Source organism: Papio anubis, chromosome 3 (assembly GCF_008728515.1).
Source record: "Papio anubis isolate 15944 chromosome 3, Panubis1.0, whole genome shotgun sequence".
Taxonomy (NCBI): Eukaryota; Metazoa; Chordata; class Mammalia; order Primates; family Cercopithecidae; genus Papio; species Papio anubis.
The window spans coordinates 24,103,479-24,127,446 of NC_044978.1; the positions used below are offsets into that span (position 1 = coordinate 24,103,479).

Sequence of the window (23,968 nt, forward strand, 5' to 3'; positions counted from 1 at the left end):
CTCCATCTCTCTGCTCTCTTCTTGCTCATTTAATCTTAAAAATGTTGGTGTGTTCTAAGTTTCTGCCTGATACACTTTCTCTCCTTTGTCTATTCTCCCTCCCTCAGTTATCTCATCCATAATCACCGTTTTCACCCTCACCAGTCATGCAAATGACACCTAAATCTTTCTCTCTGTCCTCAAATTCTGCCATGAAATGATTTTCATTTCAAACTGATGACCATATATCTCTCTCCAGATAGTGGGGCCGCAACACCTCCCTAAATATGTCAAAAGCATACAATATCCTTTTCTTAAATTAGCAGCTCACAAATGGTCTATTTCTATTAACTCCCGAAAAAATGAAGTCTAAATCCTCAGCCTAGCATTTAAGGATATTCATGATATATGATATGACCAAAGACTACTTGTAAAGATTTTGCTTCCTCTACACGTACAGCAAGGTCTAAGCACAAAGTGCTCTGTTATTATCCTCTGAACATTACCTTGGAACCCAATCTTAGAGAGGCTGGGATTATAACACCGATGAATGCTACTGTTTCTCCTAGAATTCTCTTCTCTCCTCTACACTGGTCAAGATTAAGCTAATCAGAAATCTTGGTGAGCATCCTTATTAAATGTGTCCTCCATTCTTCAGTCTCAAATTTTGCTTTGTATTACTCTTAAGGTACTTGTCATTTTCTGTCTTATCATAACATATGCATGTGTCTTATCCTCCCTAGTATATTGGGAACTCCTTTAAAAGAGGATATGTGACTAGGCACGGTGGTTCATGCCTGTAATCCCAGCAGTTTGGGAGGCCAAGGCGTGTGGATCACCTGAGGTCAAGAGTTCGAGACCAGCCTAGCCAACATGGTGAAACCCCGTCTCTACTAAAAATACAAAAATTAGCTGGGTGTGGTGGCACGCACCTGTAACCCCAGCTACTCAGGAGGCTGAGGCAGGGGAATCGCTTGAACTTGGGAGGCGAAGGTTGCAGTGAACTGGGATAGTGCCACTGTACTCCAGCCTGGGTGAAAGAGTGAGACTCTTTCTCAAAACAAAACAAAAAAAAAAAAGAGGGTATGTCTTTTCACAGATGTACAACAGGTATTTACTGTTTAGAATCGATAGTTATAATTAGTAGAATAGATGCATTTGACATCTTAATACATCTTACTTGAAAATCCATTATTTTTATCACCCTCAAAAGTAAAAGAAAAACTGACAGCTATTTATGCTCTGATATATTAAACATCCTCAGTAATCATTATTTTAAAACTATATCTCCAGTTTATGAACGTATAATTTGACAGAACAGTTTATCAAGTAGATTAATTTTTAGGCACATCAAGATTAATATGATCACTTAGTAGAGTATATTTAGGCAATTAAATTTTTATAATATAAGTAAGTACAACAGCAAAACCCTTTAATGCCTACTGTCAAAGCCTAGAATTGTGAATTAATTGATTATAATAGGTTGTGATTTGAAGTGGAACTTCTTAGTCATTGATTGATTAAACCAAGTAATGCCTGCAAAACCTATTTTTAACACCTCAGTGTATATCACCTGCTGTTCTTTGTTTAACACAACTGTACCTTTAAATACAGCTAATGCCAGATGGTCTCCTCAATAAAAAAACAGCAGGAGGCAACATATTAATGCCACTCAACAAGCAAGTCTGCAGACAGCCAGCCAATGAAATCAGTCTTCAGTTGCTAAGCCGTTCTGTCACCATGGCAACACCTACTTCAGAAAAAATATTGGATTTTCAAGTCAAGTGAGCCACCCACCTTAAAATTCCAGATCCTCTAAGCTATGATCACCAGATACTTTAGTTAAAATAACTGCTTAGATTTTTTCCATTGACCTAAAATCAGGGCTATCTTGAAAAGCCATTTGCCTTTCCATTTTTAAATGTTTATTTACTCTCAGTTTCTAACTTTCCGAATTTTCTAGATAAACATACTCCATTTAAATGTGTGTGTAGGCATATGTATACACATGCACATTTGTATACATGTACCTATATGTATATATGTATTTATACACATATATACATATATGTATATATTGTGTTATACGATATTATATATACATATATACATATATGTATATATGTTTATAAATGCACCTGTAGGCGAATAGTCCTAAATATAAATACAAATCTTAACGTCTCAGAAAATTGTCACTGGTACATGCTCTTATCAATCTTAGTAAAAAAAAATTGCATCTGATGTAAATAAGCAATTAATAAAATAAGTTTATGTATTAATTAGAATAATTAATTAATTGAGATCAGAATAATATTCTTTTTGCTACCAGCCTCTAAATTATTTAGTTATTAAATTATTAAAACCTTAGTGGGGGAGTTGTTATTTTTTTTTTGAGAAATGGGGACTTGCTGTGTCGCTCAGGCTATGTACAGTAGTGCAATCATAGCCCACTGTAGCCTCCAATTCCTGGGCTCAAGCAATCCTCCCACCTCAGCCTCTGGAGGAGCCAGGACTATAGGCATGCACCACCATGCTCAGCTAATTTTTCTTTTTTTTTTTTTTTCTGGTAGAGATGGGGCCTTGCTATGTCACCCAGACTGATCTCAAACTTCTGGCCTCAAGCAATCCTCCCACGCTGGCCTCCAAAAGTGCTGAAATTTCAAGCATGAGCCACTATGCCTGGCCAAAAGCTTGTTTTTAATACAGCTCCATTTTTAAGTGGAAATGATTATTTGTCCTATAAAAGGGAGATAATCCTGTTTTATCTGATGAAAATGCAGAGAATCTAAAATAATATTTGGAAATACATTGTATAATCAAGATAAGATGGTAGAAAGGATGCTTACTTTGAAAGCATGGAAAGAGTATCTAAGAACATGGCTGCAGCTTCCACTCAAGTCACATGGTAAGAAGGAACATTTCCCCAAAAAAGGGAAAAGAGGAGCTAATATCAGAAGGGAGGAAGACAAAATAAACAGGTGTCTAATATACGGAATTGTGTATTTACTTAAGAATGTAGCTATATATACATATATATTCTAACCTTGGTTTTGCCACTTACAAACCTGTGATGTTAAACAAATCACTTAATCTCTCTGGGCCTCAGTTTCCTAATTTATAGAATGGGGATAATTATAGTACCAAACCCACAAGGGATATGTGGGCAAGTTGTGCCTTTAAACATCACTTGGCATATATCAAGCATTATTTAAGTGTAAACAATAATATAAAGTAAGTTCATATTCTCTCCACCACATTTAAACATTTTTTCTTGGCCTTTCTATTTCATCTTTAAGCTTTATTTTCTAACTTTCTCTGTGTTTTGATGCTTTTTGTTTTCAGTTGGCTTCACTTTCTTATTTTTATTTTAATTTTTATTATTTGTGGAGACAAGGTCTCATTCTATCACCCAGGCTGGAGTTCAGTGATGTGATCACCAGTCACCGCAGCCTCAACCTCCTGGGCTCAAGCCATCCTCCCACCTCAGCCTCCTGAGTAGCTGGGACTACCAGAGCATACCACCACACCTGGCTAATATTTTGTAATTTTTTTTTCTTTTTTCTTTCCTTTTTTTCATGGAGACAGGGTTTCATTCACCATGTTGCTCAGGCTGGTTTCAAGTGAGTCTGAGTGGTCTCAAACTCCCCAGCTCAAGTGATTGTCCTGCCTCAGCCTCCCAAAGTGCTGGGATTACAGGTGTGAGCCACCACACCCAGCCTTCTTCTTTAATCTTAAATATTATATTTCTGTCTATTTTATTATTTTTAATAATCTCCTTTTTTTTTTTTTTTTTTTTTGGAACAGAGTGTGGCTCTGTTGCTCAGGCTGGAGTTCAGTAGCACAATCTCATCTCACTGCAACCTCCACCTCCCGGGTTCAAGCGATTCTCCTGCCTCAGCCTCCAGAGTAGCTGGGATTACAGGTGCCCAGCATCACACCCTGCTAATTTTTGTATTTTAGTAGAGGTGGGGTTTCACCATGTTAGCCAGGTTGGTCTCAGACTCCAGGTCTTGAGGTCCTGGTCTCAAGTGATCTGCCTGCCTTGGCCTTCCAAAGTGCTGGGATTACAGGTGTGAGCCACCATGACCAGCCTATCTTAACTTCTTACCTGATATTTCCAACATTTGATGGCTCACTCCTTTAGATCTATCTCAAAGTCAAGTTGTGGGAGTTACACAGAGAGAGAGAGAGCATGGAGGGTCATACCAACAGTCGTTACAGCGCCCAGTAAATTCCCTAGCCCTAGTTAAAGATGACTCCAGGAACGAATTCAGGAATATGATATAGCATATCTCCCAGGGACCACAGACCTCATTGTGCGAAGAGCAAATCTGATTATCTAAAAAGTATTTTTAAACAGAAACTTTGCTATATTTTAGATTTCAAAACACACATACCTTTTTTCCTTTAGAGGAGGGAGAAAAAAAAGAAGAGGGTAAAGCAAATGAAACTTCTTTAGGGCAACTCCTTTTTGTGACAGAAAAACAGTTGCAGTGGTCTTAGAATAACTGATTGGATGAAAGGCAATCTAGTTTTTGTTTACTTTAAAGAAGGGAGAACTCCTCTTAATATCAGAATTAGCCCAGTCCATACAGGTGAGATTAGGTTCTCAAACCTTTCATGACAAGTGTTTTGGGGGGTTTTTTGTAATTCTACTTCTGAAATGCTTTGGGCATCTACATGTTATGCATGTGCCCCGTGAGCATTCTCTGAGGGTTAAGAATCATTTCCCAACTATCCTGTACAATTCTCTACATGTGCATTATCATGTAATACCTTTGAACTACACATAATGCACGGAATTTATGATTTCAAGTTCGATCCCGTGCGATTTAATTTCTAAGCAGAATACATATTTAACAGAAAGCAAGAAAGAAGATGAAATGTGGTTCACAATTTTTTCATCATAATCCATTTATATAAGATAATTTGGAAAAGAAACTTTAAGTCATTTTTATTAGTCTGTCAAAGAAATGGCTGCTAATAAAACTGCCCAATCAAATCATTACCAGTACTGTACATTGACCCTTGGCATAGGTAGAACTTTCTTTCCATCCTTTCTTCCTAATCTCTTACTTAACTAGGCTCTGGACTTCCACTCTCATTAACACCCAAAGGTTAGCTCTATGCACAGGTCAAATGTCAAATGGAGAATTAAAGCAATTGTCTGAATAATTCAGACTTAATACTTTCACCAGAAATATTATTATAATCAAAATAAATTTCACCCCAAATTAACCATGAAATTATCTCCAGTCTTTTCATTGCATTATTAGCCCATTTCCTGCTCATATGAGAACACACCCTTTCACATAAACATCAGCCAGAAGACTTTGGAATATTTTGCTTGCTAATATCCTGACTATAAATTACCATCAGAATTCATCAACTAATCATTTTGGTAGAGTTTCTCATAGGACAAAAATCAAAACAAAAAAACGTCATTCACACATATAGCATATGTTCTTAAATTCAGTAATGCATACCACTCTTTTCTGTCCAATCATTTAAGGAGGCTCTTCATTCCAGATACAGTTCCTTTATATATTTCTTCTTTTTAATAAAGGCTGTTCATTAAACACGCAATACATTATCAATGACTCTTATTTTAATATGTTTCATAAAACTTTCACAAATATGGAAATAAAGTCCTTTGAGAAATTGTGTGATGATTGTGGGTTTGGAAAACATTCTCAACAAATATGTGATCCCCTTCAGCACAAATAACATTTTTCACATTTTAAAAAAAAAAAATTTTAATAGGGGCAGAGTCTTGCTATTTTGCCCAGGCTGGTCTCAAACTACTGGGCCCAAGCAATCCTGCCCTCTCAATCACATTAAAATGTAATGCAGACACATGAACAGATCAACACGAGTGTGATTTTTTTAGAAGGAAACTTCACCCAGTTTTAGTTATTTATATTATTCAGCCTCAACATCCAGCGACACAACACATGATTCATTCTGCGTGGTGCACATAACCGAGGGTTGCCCTTGCACACCACAGCACCCTTCCCAGAGGCCCACTCCCAATTACCATATTCTATTAGGACCAGGATTCCTAAATGTCAATCATGTGGGAGATGCCAGCCTTAAATTCAAAAAATTACTTGAATCTATTCGCAGAAGCACTGTGGTATAGTAGGTATCTGATCTTTGCTAATAAGTTTTCATAATTGTATTGTAACTTATATGGAACTGTCCTTCCTTGGGCCATCTTGGATTTTACCACTCCCTAACTCAAAGCAAGATTAAGCACTTCATCCCATCTCCCAAAGTAATTTACTCCACGCATCATTATGGAGCACTGTAGATCTGCTGATGTCCCCATCCATTATTTCTGTTTCCCTAAAGTTTCTCTTGAGCCACCAGCCCTTAAGTCTTTCTCTTCTCTCTCTCTGACTCTCTACACACCCTCTGAATATGTCCCTCTCCTTCTTATCCAGTTTAGGTCCTCAGCCTTCCTGAAGGCCCAGCCCTCCAAAAAGTTTATCAGAGCAGTCTTCCAACAAAAGCTTGTTTCTTCCTAGAGAGTGGATTCTACTGCCAAGAAAAATAACATTTTCTGTATGTACTTACAGTGTGCTGGAATGATTTATTCAATGCTTTCCTGATTTTTTGCCACCCTAGGCCCTGTTCATCCACCTCCGGCACACCCACACCCATTTACAGCACACAGGTCAAGAAGCTCTGCTCTAAGGATTTGAAAACATACTGATAAGTTACATTCCAGTAACGCCCTCACAGACTTCAGTTCACATAAACAGCTCATGACCCTCCATGTCCAATAAGAAATAGTTATGTTTATTTCTCCATCTGTGGACATTGCTATGGGAAATGCTTTAAGAAGAGTGTCCAACTGTGTATCAGAAAATGAGTTCCAAGCCTCCTGGGCTTCAGAACCTTGGGCAGGTTGTTTAATCTCTCTCTGAAGCTCAACTTAATCATCTATAAAATGAGAGTGCTCCTTCTAGCTAGGAAAAAACTATAATTGTAATGTTTCACAATTCTATGGAACACTAATGAAGATTGGGTTTAACATCAGGAGTAATTCAAAATAAATTTACCCTAATCAAAAACCTATAATTGGAAAAATTAGTTAAATACTAAATATTTCTGCAAAGTGAATTTCTCTCCCAAAAGCATCTGACAAACTGCATGATCATTATTCAAGTGTTAGACAAATGCAGCTGGATGAATGCTCTAAAACAGCTGCCAAAGCATGGAGAAAATCTATGGGCTGAGTTCTCCTTCAATAACTCAGACGGCATTGCTTTTTTTGTTCTTGTTCTTATTTTTGTGGGTTTTTACAAAACATAGTTTCTGAATTACAGAGTCAAAACAGAACACTAATTGAGCTATACTTAATTGCTGGAAATTAGCCTAACAAGATCAAAATTATATAGCATCTTTATACTCCATGGCTTGCTAGAGAGTGCTCAATAATAGCTACCTAGGGAGGAAAAGTATCAGTAATCAATTGTTGCTAAGTATAGTATAATCTAGTATATGCTTAATATACTTCTACTTATATACTATATAACTGTATTATATGTTTGTTTATATATATTATTTATATACGTGATATATTATAACAGACTATATATGTGCCAGATAATTATGTTCCATTAACATGTAAAATTTTCATCTAGAGAAAATTTTCAATTTAGAGAATGCAATTTTGGGGGTGTTGTCCTTTGAGGCTGATTTCCCTCATTAAGACATTAAAACTATTTGGGATAGAGCTTATACTAGGATAAGCTCCATTGAATTATATATAAATATAAAATATTTATATTTCATTATCTATTTATAATATCATTATAATAGTATAATATTTATACTATAGTAATGGAATAATGGAATATAAATGTGATATATAAGTATAAGCTCCATTATAATATATACATATGTAATATATTTAATATAATATATACATATATTGTAAATATATATCTGTATATATTGTAAATATATAATTTTGTACTGTAAATATATGATATATTACATATTTTATATAATATATAATATATTGTATATATAATATATTTACTATATATTATACTTTATATTATATATACATACTATCATATGTAAATATATAAATATATATTATATACTTATATATACACTATATATTAATATATATACTATTATATTAGTATATATACACTATATATTAGTATATATAATTAGCATATATACTAGTATATGGAATAATGGTATATACACTTAGTATATATACTATATTTATTAGTATATTAGTATATGCTATATCCCAAATAGTTTTACCATCTTGATAAGGGAAATCAGCCCCAAAGGAAAGCACCCCCAAAACTGCATTCTCTAAACAAAACTGCATTCTCTAAACAAAGTTTTCTGTAGATGAAAATTTCACATGTTAATGGAACATAATTATCTGGCACAATGTATCTTGAATGCTTATATGTCACCACATTCAGAACAATGAAGAAAAAGACACAAGAAGTGTGAACGATTTACTAGCTTAAAATAAAGTCCTCTCTTTGTCTTTCCATATCTTATGCATCTTTTAAGTCCTGCTCAAATCCCCACCTCCTTCTGAAAGCCCTCCATTACAGACCACTCTCTTATAACTCCCTGAAGAATTAGAGTCAATACCTTCGTACCAAGTACTTGGTAAAATGCTGTTGTTTCTTGCTCCCTTTTGAAATATCTCTTCAATTTGCAGAATGTCACTCATATAGGAGGCACTTAGTTATTACTGTTAAATAAGTACAGTTGTGCTACAAATATAATAACACATAAAGAAATGAAAGATGCAGTATTTCGTTTACAGCGCTCTACTACTCAGAGTTTGATTTCCAAATGTGACCTGGTTTGAAAGCATTTCTACCTGGAATTTCCAAATGCCTGGTGAATGAATGTCTTTATTTTTTCTCGGTGACCTGTCCAATTAGGATGATTTATACTGCAAGTTGTTAGTAGGGCCTTTTTGATAATAAAGCATTCTTACTACCTTGGTCTGAGGGGCTGAGAACATTATGGAAAATGTAACGTATTCCACGAATGAGAGCCTTCTTGGCCTTTTGGAAATGTTGGCAGAGGTATGAATGTTTTCCTTATACTACTGTCTTTATGGAGTCCATGAATGCATTACCTTTGTCCAGTGAATTTTTGAAAAAATATTAACAAGTCTCAATCTTCTGTACATTCATTTAAGAAGCGCATTCTCACTGATTCACTTTCCCCGTACACAGAGGTCACAGAATTATAGTATTCAATGAATGCAGCTTCAATGTTAAAATAGTAACAGCAACAAGAATAAGAATTTTTAAACTTTTCAGGAAAAATACCTCGTACTGAATTGATGTCCCTGAAAATTAGGTGTAATTTTTTAAGATACACTTTGTGCAAATTGAAATAGACTCAAAGGAAAAGGGAAAATGTTTGTTAAAATAGCATAAGGTGCCCTCACTCCCATCTATCCAGTAATCTGAATCTCCTATTTTAAAAAGGCATACTCAGAAGTCTAGAAACAATAGAAAAGGATCTCAAAAATATTAAAAATATCACATAGTTCATGTTTTTCACTGCTGGAGAGAAATCTAGAGTTGTCCTCAACATACAACCTAACAATTTAGACACACGAGTAAAATGAATATACTCTTTTAATGAAGTTTCTCATGTTCACTCCATAGTTAACTAGTGGAGAGGAAATTAGAAATTGAAATAGTTTTGACAAGTACAGTAAAAATGTGTGTTACTCATACATATGAAAATATAAAAACGCTACTAATCCCAATGCTACACTGACCAGTGGAATACCGAAACTAACCCGTTATGGACATTGGGGAGACCATTCTAAGTATTTAATAACATTCAACCCAGAGGTTATTCTAATTTGAAGAAGGCTAATTTGAGGAAAGCTTATAGAATTCTTCCTATGCATTAACACATAGAAGCATTTTTGTCAGGTATTTTGCACATGTTCAACACCTCTAAAGTTTTCTGCAGCTCATGCATTTGGAATCAAGAAATGGCAGCAAAAATTCTTCCAGAGGAGGAAGCCTCCTTATTTTAAGTACTGAGTCTGACCCATTGTATGGAGAAATTAATGTTACATGCAAGAACAGAATGAGGACCTGCATCTCACTGAGTAGATTGAAGGCAACACAGAACCAGGGCTCAATACAGAAAAAACCAGAACAAGAAACACGACCAGCCTAGGGTGGAACATTAACATAAGACCCAGTTGGTGACAAAATATACATGCCAAGCACTGTGGATACAATAATTAATCTGCCAAAGATAGCCACCTCTCCTCAAGGTCACGGTTCTAAAAGGAAGGCAGAATTATGTATTGATGTAACGATTTGCCTTGCAGGTTGAGAAGCAGGTGTGCTTGCATGCATGTTAATGGTTTGGCAAAGTGTGTATAACTAGATCTAACATGTGTGTCATTCATTCTGAAGTGTTCACTCACTCATCACTTTCAACAACACATTGAGAACCTACTATAGACCTGACAGATGCAGCAGATGGTCCACACTGAAATTTGCGGTCACTATCTTGATTCCAGAAGACAGACAAGTTTGAAAATGTCTCCTTAAGAAAATGAGAAGACATTTCACTTTCTAATTTGGCAACTGTGAAAATTAAGCTCTGACATTATAAAATATGTCCTAAATCTAATGGAAATTATAATTTTCACTAGATGTTTGGACTTCTTCATTTATTATGTTAGTGGTATTTAATAATATTTATTTGCCAAATACTTTTACAGAGTTTAATTTATAAATGGCCATTAAGTCACCTCAACCTTCTAACAGTTTTAGCATGTTTGGCTATGAAATTATTTCTCAAGGACTGTTCTCCAGGGAGAAAGACAACTCCAGCACAAGCAATACTTTAAGCCATGAAGTTGTAACCTATCTCAGAAGGTATCTGGTTAGCATTCTGTTGAAAGCAAAAGCAAAGTCAGCCCAACTGTTTAAAAACCCAGAGAACAACAATAGCCCAAGAAAACTTCCAGAAAAAAAAATTCTTCAGAAATGATATTTTTACAAGAACCAACCACTCAGATTAAAGAAAAAACTCTCAATTCCTGAAAACAGCTATGAGTAGAAGTAAAAACAAGAAAAACAAGGGCTATTGTATAGATAGGAGTGAAGTCTATAAACATAAATAGTTAAACCAATTTGAAATTTAAAGCAAAGATGACTTCTACATTCATAATTATCTTGCCATCATCAAACCCTAGATAAAACCTATATGTCTAGATAGTATTTTAGTCTATTTAGCTACATAGTATCATTCATTATATATCTATGTAATAGTATTCACATGAGATTTATCTACATATATATTGTTATGGCTTTAGCATTTTCCCAAAACTGAATTTGACTCTTGAGAAAATACATGCAGCAGCTGATTTCTCTTTGTGTGAGCTGTATAAAGGTCTTGTTGATTTTGTGGAGTTAATGCAGTTTCCAAAAGTGCATGAATTTAATTCCCCTGATGCAGGTTATGTTGAAAATCTGGCTTAACATTTACTGAGTTCCCACAATGAATAAGACTGGCTTCCTCTAGTAAACTTAAAGAAAAAAAATCTGTACTGAACAATGTCAAGATCCGAGACAAGTAAAAATGTTTGAGTAGGACTGTTGCACTTTAAAATCAGATGTCCAGCACTGCACCTAAAACATAAAAAGAACAAAAAGTATTGCATTTTGCAAATGTCTTTAACATTTTCAATAGTTTCCGCTACAGATATTGCCTTTGTGTTTGCTACATTAAGAATAGAAAAGAGAAGCCTTCAACCCCTGCATCATATGCAGCAGGCATTTTGCAGAATCAAGTAATGTATCCACTGGTTATACAGCATGCAATATAAGCTCGATGTGCGTGAAAGAGTGAATCCAAAGCAAAAAATGAAATAACACATTTCAAGAAATACAATGGCGTTGCCTCAAAGGGTGACCAGCAGGTAAAGTAAAATGGCATGGACATAGTAGGTGTTCATTAAATACTCCCTAAATTACATTAAAATTATTAGTTCTATTTAAAAAGGCCTATATTTTCATCTCGGAAAGTTAATTTCAGTGTGGAACGACACACAGTAATATTTTACAATAGTTATGAAGAAAGGTTATTTTAGAAATCACCACTTGGCTAAAAAAAGAAAAGGAAAAAGAGTATTCAGGACATGGGTCAGGAAGGTGACAATACAATCTTTATATTGAAGTTTCACTATGCTAAACTCAAGGCTAAAAGTTGTGATTTGTGCACGTTTTGAGCAGAGTTCTAGAAATAAGCTATTTCTTGGGGAAACATTGCACAATGGTAGTGAATAGCAGCTGCATAGTGAAGGAAAGATTTTATGATTTTAAATACTTTCTCCTATATAGGAAGAGAAATTGGATAGGTCCAATCAGTCAGCATCACTTTGGGATCTGAACATACGAGGAGTTACCTGCATTGAGCAAATAAATGCGATAATTATTGTTCCTTCCAATTACCTTGACATACATAACTACAGCAAGAAATTTTTGGGGGCCAGGAGCAGTGGCTCATGCCTGTAATCCCAGGACTTTGGGAGGCCAGGGTGGGAAGATCACCTGAGGTCGGAAGTTCAAGACCAGCCTGGCCAACATGGACGTTTTTCGTTTTTTGTTTTTTTGTTTTCAAAGAGTCTTGCTTGTCACCCAGGCTGGAGTACAGTGGTGCGATCTCAGCTCACCACAACCTTCACCTCCAGGTTCAAGCGATTCTCCTGTCTCAGCCTCCTGAGTAGCTGGGATTACAGGCATGCGCCACCAACAGCTGGCTAATTTTTGTATTTTTAGTAGAGACGGGGTTTCACCATACTGGTCAGGCTGGTCTCGAACTCCCAACCTCATGATCCTCCTGCCTTGGCCTCCCAAAGTGCTGGGATTACAGGTGTGAGACACCACGCCCAGCCAGCAAGAGGTTTTTTAGCAACCTGAATTTAAAAGTTATATTCAGGTTTATTTAGAAAATAAACAATTTGCATCCATTTTTAAAATAATCAGCCTTTGTCTGAAATGAAATGTCTTCAAATGAGGGGATTCTTTTTATTATAGAACTATGATGTTTAGCAATGAGGTTGATAGTAAACAGATTTCTGTAGAAAACAAAATATTTACCAGTAGTGGAAAGTTGTTCCATGGTGTATTATCATAAGTAATTCATTTATCTTTAGGAGCCATCTCTTTAATACTCCACATGTGCCACCCTACTCTTCAAAGATTACTCATCTGGGGACAGTTAAAGAAGTGAGTAAATCATTTGAAAATCGTAACACGAACAGGCTCTTCTCTTGGGCCGTGTTTTATTAGAAAGAGCTGGCAGTTAGATCACTTACAAAACACCGTACCCCGAATGTTCAAAGAAAGAGAAACCTTCACAGAACAATGGACTCATGGCAATCCCAGTAATTAATGAGAAGGGAAGAAAAGGGCAAATTTAAATATGTTTCAAATTTAAGTTCATTTGAACCATCACCTAGCTCGGATAAACCTCCTCCTCTTGGCATTTCAGAGTGCACAATTTGAATACCATTTCACGAGTAAAAGGAAAATGAAAACCTGGAGATGCCTATCTTCTGTGTTAAAAACAAGCACACAGTGCTTAGTTTGCAACACTCGGGTCTCATGCAGAGTTTTTAAAGGTCAAAATTTTACTAAATCAATGCTTACCAATTATCTTTAAAATGTTTATTTAACACTTAAAAAGCAGTTTAACTTTCTAAAATGTCTGAAGACTCTTCTCTTCCAAAAGGAAGAGAGCCCCTTCCTAGTCCAGTTACATGAGACAACAGACACAGCAAGTTCAGCACTGAAACTTGAAAAGACATGTTATTCACGTTGGTGTATTTCTCCATTATGCAAAACTGGATTCAGCGCACACAAAAAATAAGCATATGCAAAAGAGAAGTACCATTTCTATCCTTTCTTGTTATCACACTTCTGGCATGCTAATGTGCATGATGTCAACATCGACCAACATGGCTTTGTTTTATGATATGCATTTTTGCCTATTTGAGAAACTTCATTTATTCAAAAATATTCACTGAGTGGCCACTATGTCCCAAGCATAATACTAGACATTTGGGATTAAAATATATATATATATAAACAAAATACAATCCCAGAGCACAAGAAGCTACAGGAGCTATAGGAGCTTCTTGTAGTCCGGGATTGTATTTTGTCTATATATTTATCCCATGTAGACCAACAATGGAAAATGCCATAATGAGGTAATAATAATTGTTGCCACATATTGAATTAAGAACTTTATATTTACCACCTCATTTAATCATGACGTTATTGTCGTTTCATAGGTGATGAATTTGGGAGGTAGAGAGAAGTTAATGGACTTGCCCAGGGACACTCAGCTAAAAATAAGAAGCCTCGGGATTTGAGCTCAAGTCCCCTGACATCAAAGTCCACGCTGTAATTCTTTACATGACAGCTCTCCAAAGAAAAATGGAAGCATAAAGAAAGAGCCCCAGTAGGGGCAAGAGAGTTAGGGAGCCGGGAGAAAGGAGGTTTCAAAGAGCTTTTGCTTCTGCTGAGACTGTAAAAGACTAAGTTAGTCAGGACCTGAGCAGTTTCATCATAAATTCTTTAGGAAAATAAGTCAGATTGCCAATGAAAATGTTGATATTGACCTAGATTTATTTGGCTACCTAAAGAAACAACCTTAAAGACATACTCAAATACTGTCGCACACTTTGTTCCTATTGAGTTGACGCTTGCTTGATTCAAGCTTGCTTGATTATTGTTCATCATCATGTCAAACTGAAGAAAAGCAAGAATGTCCCACATTTTAAAATTGATAAAAGGCAAACAGGCAGGGTGTAGTGGCTCACACCTGTAGTCCCAGCTATTCAGGAGGGTGAGAAGGGACACACCTTGAGCCCTAGAGTTCAAGGCTGCAATGAGCGATGATCGTGCCACTTCACTCTAGCCTGGGTGACACAGCAAGACCCCATCTCAAAAAAAAAAAAAAGCAAACATGTACACAAAAAACCGTGAGAAGAGGGAAAAATGTCCTTCAGGGCTATCAACTAGGCCTGTGCAACAGCATCCTAACAGGAAAGCATGCGGCAGGATTGGTGGAGGCAGATCTCATATGGCAACGCAGCCAAGAGTGCCTACTCTAAATGACCGTAAAGGGCATGGAGCACAGTTTCCAGACCAACTGAAAGTAAAAAAAGAATATTTACAAATTAGCGTTTCTTCTTCATAACTAGATGTAAGCAGCTCCATGAAATGTGTTTCTATATACTACACTACTTTGGCCTCACAGCGATCCTGTGAGTTCTGAGTTCTTAACGTATTCCCATTTCACACACAAGGAAAAGAGGTGAACAAAAGTTAAAAGCATGAAGCTATTTAACAATAAAAGAATTGTGAGGCATTTGTGTAACTTTAATCATTTTCATCAAAATGATTTGTCCTTTTCAGCTCCATAAGACAGGGAGAGAAAAAAGCAAACAAACAAAATTATTTCTCCTCTGCCTCATTGCCTCAGCATCATGCTCTGATTCTAAGCATAACTTAAAAGCCTACTCTGCATAAACCACTATACTAGCTGTTTATGGAGGAAAAAAATGGAAAACATATGTTCCCTACCCCTGAAGAGCTCCCTGTATGAGGCCCTCTGCTGAAGAATTGCCAAATGAATCATTTTTTTCTTTGTTCTACATCCAGTCTCATGTGACAAATGAATATTTAACACTATGATAAAGAATGATTATGGGCTAATGCTGTGTTTCTCATGCTAGTGTAACACTAGTTCCAAGATAGGCTGCCTTTTTTATTGTTGCTGTCATTGTTGTTGCTGTCGTTGTTGTTGTTGTTGTTGTTATTTTGTTTCTGAGATAGGGTCTCGTTCTGTCGCCCAGGCTGGAGTGCAGTGGTATGATCATGGCTAACTGTAACCTCAAACTCCTGGGCTCAATCACCCTCCCAAGCCTCCCAAGTAGCTGGGACTACAGGCAAATGCTACCATGCCCAGCTAATTCTATTTTCTTTGTAGAGACAGGATCTCATGATGTTGCCTAGGCAGAACTCGAACTCCTAGCCTTAAGCATTCCTCCCACCTCAACCAGGTGTGAGCCACCATACCAGGCCTCCTTTTTTTACCAAAAAAAAAAAAAAAAAAAAAAAAAAAAGAAGCGGGAGAGAAGGAAATCCCATGGTAAAAGGCTGGGAAATCTTATATAGTACGCATCTACCTTGGAGATTTGAAACATACATTAGCCTATTAAGAACTCTGTTAAGTCTTTCAATAAACAAACCTGCTTATCTTTGTTTACATAATGCCTATCAAACCATGCTGAATATATGTTCTATGAAATATACTTTGAGAAAAGCTGGGTTAATGTGTCACCCCTTACAAGAGCTATTTCGTATTTGTTAATATTTAGAAATAGGATTTCACCCTTATGGCAAGCCGGTAAGGGAGTTACTAGCAAATGAGTCATCTGCCACCTCTCAAATCCGTTGTCATAGAAAGCTGCCTCTTTTGTCTGAGCAAAGGCTATCATGTAGGGGCAAGCCCAACTTGCCTTCTCTTCCATTAACCAATCACAAATCAATCAAGAACATCACTTCTGGCAAAAGCTGTGTTGACTCACTCAGATCTAAAAATAACTCTTGACCATGTGTGGTAGGTCTAGATTCTTCTCTAGGATCTAACATGTATCTTCACGAATTTTAAGGTGTTATTTAGTTGTAATCATTTGCCACTAATACATACTAATCTGCTATAAAGAGAGGCCAGATAAATAATAAAAACCCCCACTTCTCTTTTTCAAGTTGTGTGGAAACTTTGCCAGCATTAAACGTTCCATCACAATATTTGGCAAATGCATACTGGCATTTATACACTTTAAATTTTAACAGATTCAGAGAGGAATACGTCCAAAATAATCATTCCAGCCTTTGAGAAAGAAAAATCCTGCTCTAAAGAATGTTTTTGAGATAGCGTTTTAGCTATAAATCAGATTTACTTCCCAAAAGCAATCTTGAACTACATGTAAAAGAAATAGTGTTTTAAGAAAATTAATCTTAACTCATGTTGAACTCTGGGTGGAGTAGTCTGGGAACACAGAATCCATTACTTAGACTTAAGTTAACAAAGGTTTCTTTTATGAGTACTGTATTTCGATGATGGATATATATGCCTGGGAAGGCATATGTTTGGGTTTGAATACATGAGTCCTTAAGCATGGAAATAAGAAAAAATTATAAAATATAAGTAAAACGAAAGAAAAAATGGGAAAATGACCATGCCTAGCAGGTATGATATCTAATGGGGACATATCTGAGCACTTAGAATCAGCCCCTAGCCTAGTCTAAGCTCATTCTTCATCCCAGTTCCAAATGGGCCACAAACACTAACTCCCAGTGTAGAGGAAATCCATCTGGGGTCCAGACTTAACAGTGTCTGAGGAGATGAGACCAATGACAGGACCATTTGTGATTCTGCTCATTGAAATTGGCTGCTGCTCGCAACCCTCTCTCAACAGATTCTTGCAGACCTCAGAAGTGATACAAAATGATGACTGAGATCCAACATTCAGCTGGTCAGCAATCAAGTTGATTCCTAAGATGTCATCACAGAGTAGGTTTGGCTATTCCTCGATGACCAATTCAAAATGCAATTTGCTTTGCCATTTGATGAATTCAAATGTTGAACATCTTGCAAAGACAGCCATTTTCAGAAGATAAGCTCAACTACACCCCACGTCCTGTACCAAGCATGTATAAAGATCACTTCTTTCTGCTCAGGAAGAGAGTTAATTGTATCAACAAACATTTCTGTCCAAAAACTGCTAGTCTAACTAAGTAAACGTCTAGCTTGCCGATTCCACCACAAGAAAGGGCTTTATGTGCGTATTGTGTTTTATTTTGTTGGAGTTCTTCTGTTATGTTTTATTTTGTTGGAGTTCTTCTGTTACGACAACTAAATCCTTAGAAATCCACTATTTTTTTTAATGTTCAGGAAAAGAATCTAGATTAAGAAAGCTTATCAACAAATCTGACACCTCTCTTGCTGGAAAATAAAACGAACGTGAGCCATTTCACCTCAAAATTTCAGTCAAGTAAACACACTTGTTAAGTTCAATATTATTTCCTAAAGCTGAATCAGAAATGTTATTTCAAACCAAAAAATAAGGTTCTTAAAAGGTGAAAATAGTTAAGGCAGTTGGCCCTTTTTCAAAAGCAGGGGTCCTAGTGAAGACAGATATCTATACCAGCTATTTTGGAATTTGTCAATGTCAACAAACTGTACAGTTCCTGTCTTTTGTCATCCATTCTTCAATAATGCAGTTTCCCTGACCTGTTGACCCTACTGTCTTTTTCTCCAGTCCTCCTAAAGCCAATCTTGCAGCCTCACATACCTTTATGCTGTTCTTCAACCTCCCAATTCTCTATTCCCCTCAGGGCAAGGGACTATCTTCTGTGTTATCTTCTATGGGCTGTGCAGAGGCACAACTCATAGAGGCCTGGTCCACCTTGAGTACACAGGTACTCAAAAACAAACAAAAAAAAAACACTGAATGAGCCCACTTGTACCTCAGAATAAGTATAATATTCCTTTTTACTTCTTAAAATAGTTTAATCTAAAAGAAACTGAAAGGCCATCTAAGAACGGTGAACATTTTCCTTTATCCAAATTTACTTGAAGTTAATTCACACAAGCACCATCAAACTTGTACACTGATCAGATCTCTACATTTACTAGTTTCCTGAAGATTTCTAATCTATTTGACCCTCATAAAAGGTGATGGAGGGGGATATCACCCTTGTAGTTTTGTTAGCGTTGGTTTATAATAGTTTATTTCTACTTTTAAAAATACAAGGGACATAGACACTTTGTATTCTATTAGTAATACCGTAGACTTAGAGTCTCCTTCATTTAAAAAGGAATTGTAAAGTACATATTGTACAACACTTCCAAGTTTGTCTCTTTGAGAGGAATTCAATCAATGTATTTTGTATGTATGAGGAATGAAACATTTTATTTTAATTCACTGTGTTACGCAGCTATTGATGGATTCATTTTTTCCATACTGCATATTCAGTATTTTTCCATAATGTAGATTATTTCATAATGTAGATTCAAGCCCGCTGTGTGCCAAACATGAGCTGGGTTCTGGAGTCAGGGTCCCCACTTCACAAAGCTTGCAATCTAAAAGAAGGATTTGCAAACCTTGATGAATTATATATTCCAGACACTTAAGCAAAGGAATCATTGTTTTCATTTTCTAAAGTATATCACATTCTAAGAGTAATACCACTTTAAAATTTTATTTCCAAATTTGAAACACCAAAAAGTTAAACATTCGCTTTCATATAATCTCTCTGAAGTAACAATGCAGAAAACTCGGGGATCAATCTACAAAATAGAGTAACAAAGGGTTTTCCTTAAGAAGGCAGCAGGAGAGTCACAAATACTTACATTAGCTTTAACTGTGCCTAGGATGTCTTGGCTTTGGTTATTTAATTTAGCTGAAAATCAGTTATCACATTTAAAATTTTTCCCTATCTTCAGCTAACAGTATGAAACTAAGTTTCAAAATGTCCAGTCCTACATGCTGAATCCTGCCAGATAGAGTAGTTAATATTAAATGTTTTCTAGGATCTGATCTTAGAATTTTGACAGCAAACTTACACAAACCTTTTTTTCTTATATTATTTGAAGGTAAGAAATATTTCCTGAAGATTTATTCTTGATCAACCTATCTACTATACATTTGAAGATCAAAATGTCTACTGATCGCCTATTTTAATCCTTTCTCAGTTTGGTTCTTATGCATCATTATAAAACTACTCTGGCCCTTCAATGAGAATTTTTAGCCTACTTTTCTTGCTTGCTTTGTCATTAAACAAAAATTAAGCATCCCATGCTGATATCATTAGCACAGATTACTTTAGCCATACCTTGATTATCAGAAGACCAGGCCTGAATTATTTCCTAAGCAGAAACATAATGAAAAAAAGTCCCAAGAACATTTTTAAATACCTCTTTATTAATACTAAATGCATCACAATTAACATAAATCAAAACGTGCTTTAACATACTCCTAGGAAAGATGAATACAGACGGTTATTTGGGAACATCAGTTGGAATAAAGATCCCATCACAAACTATTCATCTCAAATGGTTATAGCATAGAAAATGGAATACTCCTTTTCCCTTGGAAAGGCCTTGTGCCGTTTCAAAATCTGAACGTCAGTCAGAAACCACTTTTCACCCTGGTAGGAGGAGGGGGGCCGACGTGTCTGCATACACCACCACCCCAGATTGGCAATATCCCTAAGATTCCCCGAGCACCCACAGCAGCGAGTGTACCTAATACTTATGCACTCACAGGTAGAGATGGGTACACAGAGCCAATAAACTGGTCCTCTGGAAATTAGAGAAAAACTGATAAATGACTCGTTCTCCTTGCCTCTAAATCACTGCCTTCTGCACCTTATCTTTCTACTTATGTCAGCACGGAAGATCAACCCTCCTTGCTGGGGACTCGCAGTCATTCCTTTGGTTTTTTCACACAGCAAAGTGAGAACGACCGCTGGGATTGCGTGCGTCAGGATTTGTTTTTTCCGTATTGCTACCCCCCACCCCCGCCACCCCAGCCTCCCAAAACCTATACTCACTAGAGGGTGGGCTAAGGTCTGGGAAGATGGGCTTGGGGCTGAGCGGATGGGACGGAAAAGCAGAAATTGGGCCCCTGGCACTCTAAGTCGGGTTCTTCCCCATTTCCATCCCTCCCTCCACTTCCCACCTTCCACCTTGGATACCTTTTACCAAGAAGCCTCCCTGGGCCCATCCCTCCCTCCTTCCCCCACCACCAGCAGTCCCACCCTCTGCCGCCCGCCCTCCGGGATGCCCCCAAGGCTGTCAGGGGGCAGCACCCTTACCAGGCTCATGGACGCCAGGGTTATCGGATAGCTCGATGACCAGGAGCTCCCGGCCCTCGAAGCTGCGCCCCACCGTGTAAATCCTGCTGATGGCGGTGCACTGCAGCCACACGGACACGAGCGCCTCGCGCAGCTCGGGGTAGCGGTGGTACTCGAAGGAGATGCCGTCCTCCTGCTGCAGCCGCCGGCGCCGCCTCATGCCGGCCGCGGGAGCCCCGGGCTCCTGGGCTTCGGCGCCCAGGAGCCACCCGCAGGCAGCCAGAGCCCCGCACAGAGCCAGCAGCGCGCGGCCCCCTCGCCCGGCCATCACTGCGCTCCGCCGCCGCCGGCCGTGCCTTCCTACGCGGGCGGCCTCTTTTGTCTGCCCGGACCTGGGCTTAGCCGGCCGGCGCTGCTGGGGGCGGCGGCAAGTTCCGCACCAGCCTCCACTCGCCTCACCTTCCCCGGTTGAATGAGTGTCAGCCCGCGCACTGGGGCCACCCAGAGGAGAGGGGCGAAGCCGCGGCTCCGCGGGCTGCACTACTGGCCGCGGAGCCCAGGGGAGCTGCAGGAGAAACCACTGCGAGGAGGGGGCCGGCGGAGAGCGAGACGGGCCGGCGTGGATTTGGGAGGGCTGCTGGCGTTATTTATTGGCTCGGAACCACGTCAACAGCCAAATGGCGTCCGGGACGACGCAGGTGAAATGACAGCTAAGGTCTGGGGTTCGGGAACGTTACTGTCATTGAGACAGCCATGACCCACCCACGTCACTGCGTATGGAAAAAATATTCTTGTATTGTTACTGGAGCCTTTTAAAGGGACATCTATTCCAAGCCTTCCAGTTTCCATCCTGATGCACCAAGAATTAGAGAATATTCCAGAAAAAAAGGAAGTATTGGCAGCCACTTGCCATCTCCTGATGCGTCTTTCATAACTGTATCAAGAGTCCAAACACAAACCCAAGGGTTGGGTTTTCATTTCCTGGAAGGTCTTGCTGGAAATCAGAACATTAAGTGCTTTGATTCAGAGATTTAAGAGAATAGAAATGCTTTCTTCCAATTTGTAGATAACTGTCCTTAATTGCATTTATGCACGTTCCTAGATTCTTCCAGAAAACAAACAGACAAAACAGATAAGGCAATGTCATGTGACTGTGCCTGCACCAGCCCTCCTCTGTAATACTATGGGGAAAATAAAATACAACTCTGCTGATGCTTTAGACAAAGGATTTAGTTTGGCATTAAGATTAAATCCTGTTAAGAAAACTCTGATGATGACACCTCCATTCCTTTTGCAAAGCTATTGTAAAAATAAAACATCATTTACAGCTTTAAATACCCACCCCTTAGTCGGGATTTATATTCCTGGAGCAATGTCTGGAGTAGATGTTACTCTAAAGAGGCTGCTGTTTGGAATCAGGGACAGCACAAATCTAAATAAATAATCCATTGGGTATTGCAACCAAGCAGGAAAAGTGGACACCATGCGGATAATTTTTCATGTTAGGCTTTTTTTTGTTTGTTTTTCTAAACTTGTTCATTCTTCACCTGTTTAACAGTGCGTTGCACATAATAAAAAATTTACCAGGAAAAAGAGTTAGATATTTAAGTCGTTTTATTGGATAAGTAAAAGCACAGACATGGTTGGTGAGGTGCTGCTGGAGGGGCTGGCTTCAAACACGCCTATGTACATTGACTACAACAGTATGGATCTTCTTTTTTTTTCTTTTTTGTTTTCTCTTTTTTTTTTTTTTTTTTTTGGCGTTTTTGGGGAGAAGCTGTCACTGTAAACACATGGCACTCAAGTTCAATTGATGTGGATCTAGCCAATTTTTTCTTGTCAATGTAGGCAGAGCTAAAAATTGTATATCTTCCACTATGACCAGCCTGTGTTTGATTACATGGTCCAGAAGTTTGAAATCAAACTTATAATTATATTTCTAAAATCATGCCCAAAACAGCAACCTTGGAAGCCTAGAAAAAAAAAATTGAGTAGCTAAAACCAAATAACTTCAGAAGTAGGAGGTTAAGATTTTCATGTTAGCAATTTAGAGTAACCACACTAATTTGTGGCTAGGTGGGGCGTACTGACTAGTAACTATACACATAAACAACATGTTTTTCATTGAAGTCCTGTGTTGTTCCTTTGCTGTCTCTTTGAACAAAGGATATGCTTTCTATTTTCTACAAAATAAAAAATTTTGGAATGAAAACTTGGTCTGAATTTCTGGGCTATTTTAGGTGTAGGTCAGCTGTACCAACTTTACTGGCATATGTATTACTTGTTTGTGGCTTCATAGGCAATTATACAAGAGATTATATATCCACCCTGATTGCTGGATAAAAAAATTTTATTTTGGAGGAAAAAAAGTTTTAATGTGTAAAATCATACCTACTATGTGGTCTCACTTGTTGGGGGTGGGGGTCTTTTACAGCTTAGTTGTTTGTTTCCCTAATATATAAAATAAAAGGTTTGGATTATTCACTCTCTAACGTTTGCTTGCAACGAATCATGTAGAGAGCTTATAGAATGTGCAAATTATTAAGCCCCCACCAATTCATCAGGTCTGGGGTGGGTTTCAGGTACTAACAAGCTTCTAGGTTTTAAAAAGAAGACCAGTCATTTCTGATTTTAATGTTTGATTGACAAAGACATTTTGAGAAATAATATACTGTAGATTTCCTACTGTCTCTTTCAGACCTAAAATGCTATGATTCTGGAAATTTTCTTTTTGAAGTAAATTCCTGCTCATTTGATAAATGGTAGCACTCCTCTCATATTATTGATCACGCCACATACACCAGGGCATCAGTTCAAATGAACTAAAATTTGGTCTTTGAATTTCTGATCTATTTTAGGTATAGGGCAGCTGTACCAACTTTACTGGCACATGCATTACTTGTTTGTGGCTTCATAGGCAATTATGCAAAAGATTATATACCCATCCCGATTACTGGATTTAAAAAAATATTGTATGCCAAGTCTTTAATGTGTTTGTGTACACATAGTTAAATTTAGTATGCAATCTCCATTTCAAATCGTGTGCACACATGCACACACAAGAA

At 37.6% G+C, this 23,968-nt stretch overlaps 1 protein-coding gene across 1 annotated transcript in view; it reads right to left on the reverse strand.

Moving 5' to 3' along the window:
* The window catches only part of CPE (carboxypeptidase E), a 118,675-nt gene extending 96,963 nt beyond the window's left edge, over positions 1–21,712 (reverse strand). The window contains exon 1 of the mRNA XM_003899342.3: positions 20,925–21,712. Coding sequence (XP_003899391.1) covers positions 20,925–21,231 — 307 coding nt within the window. The 5' untranslated portion in view covers positions 21,232–21,712. The remainder of the gene's footprint in view (positions 1–20,924) is intronic.
* Between the last annotated feature and the right edge of the window lie 2,256 nt (positions 21,713–23,968).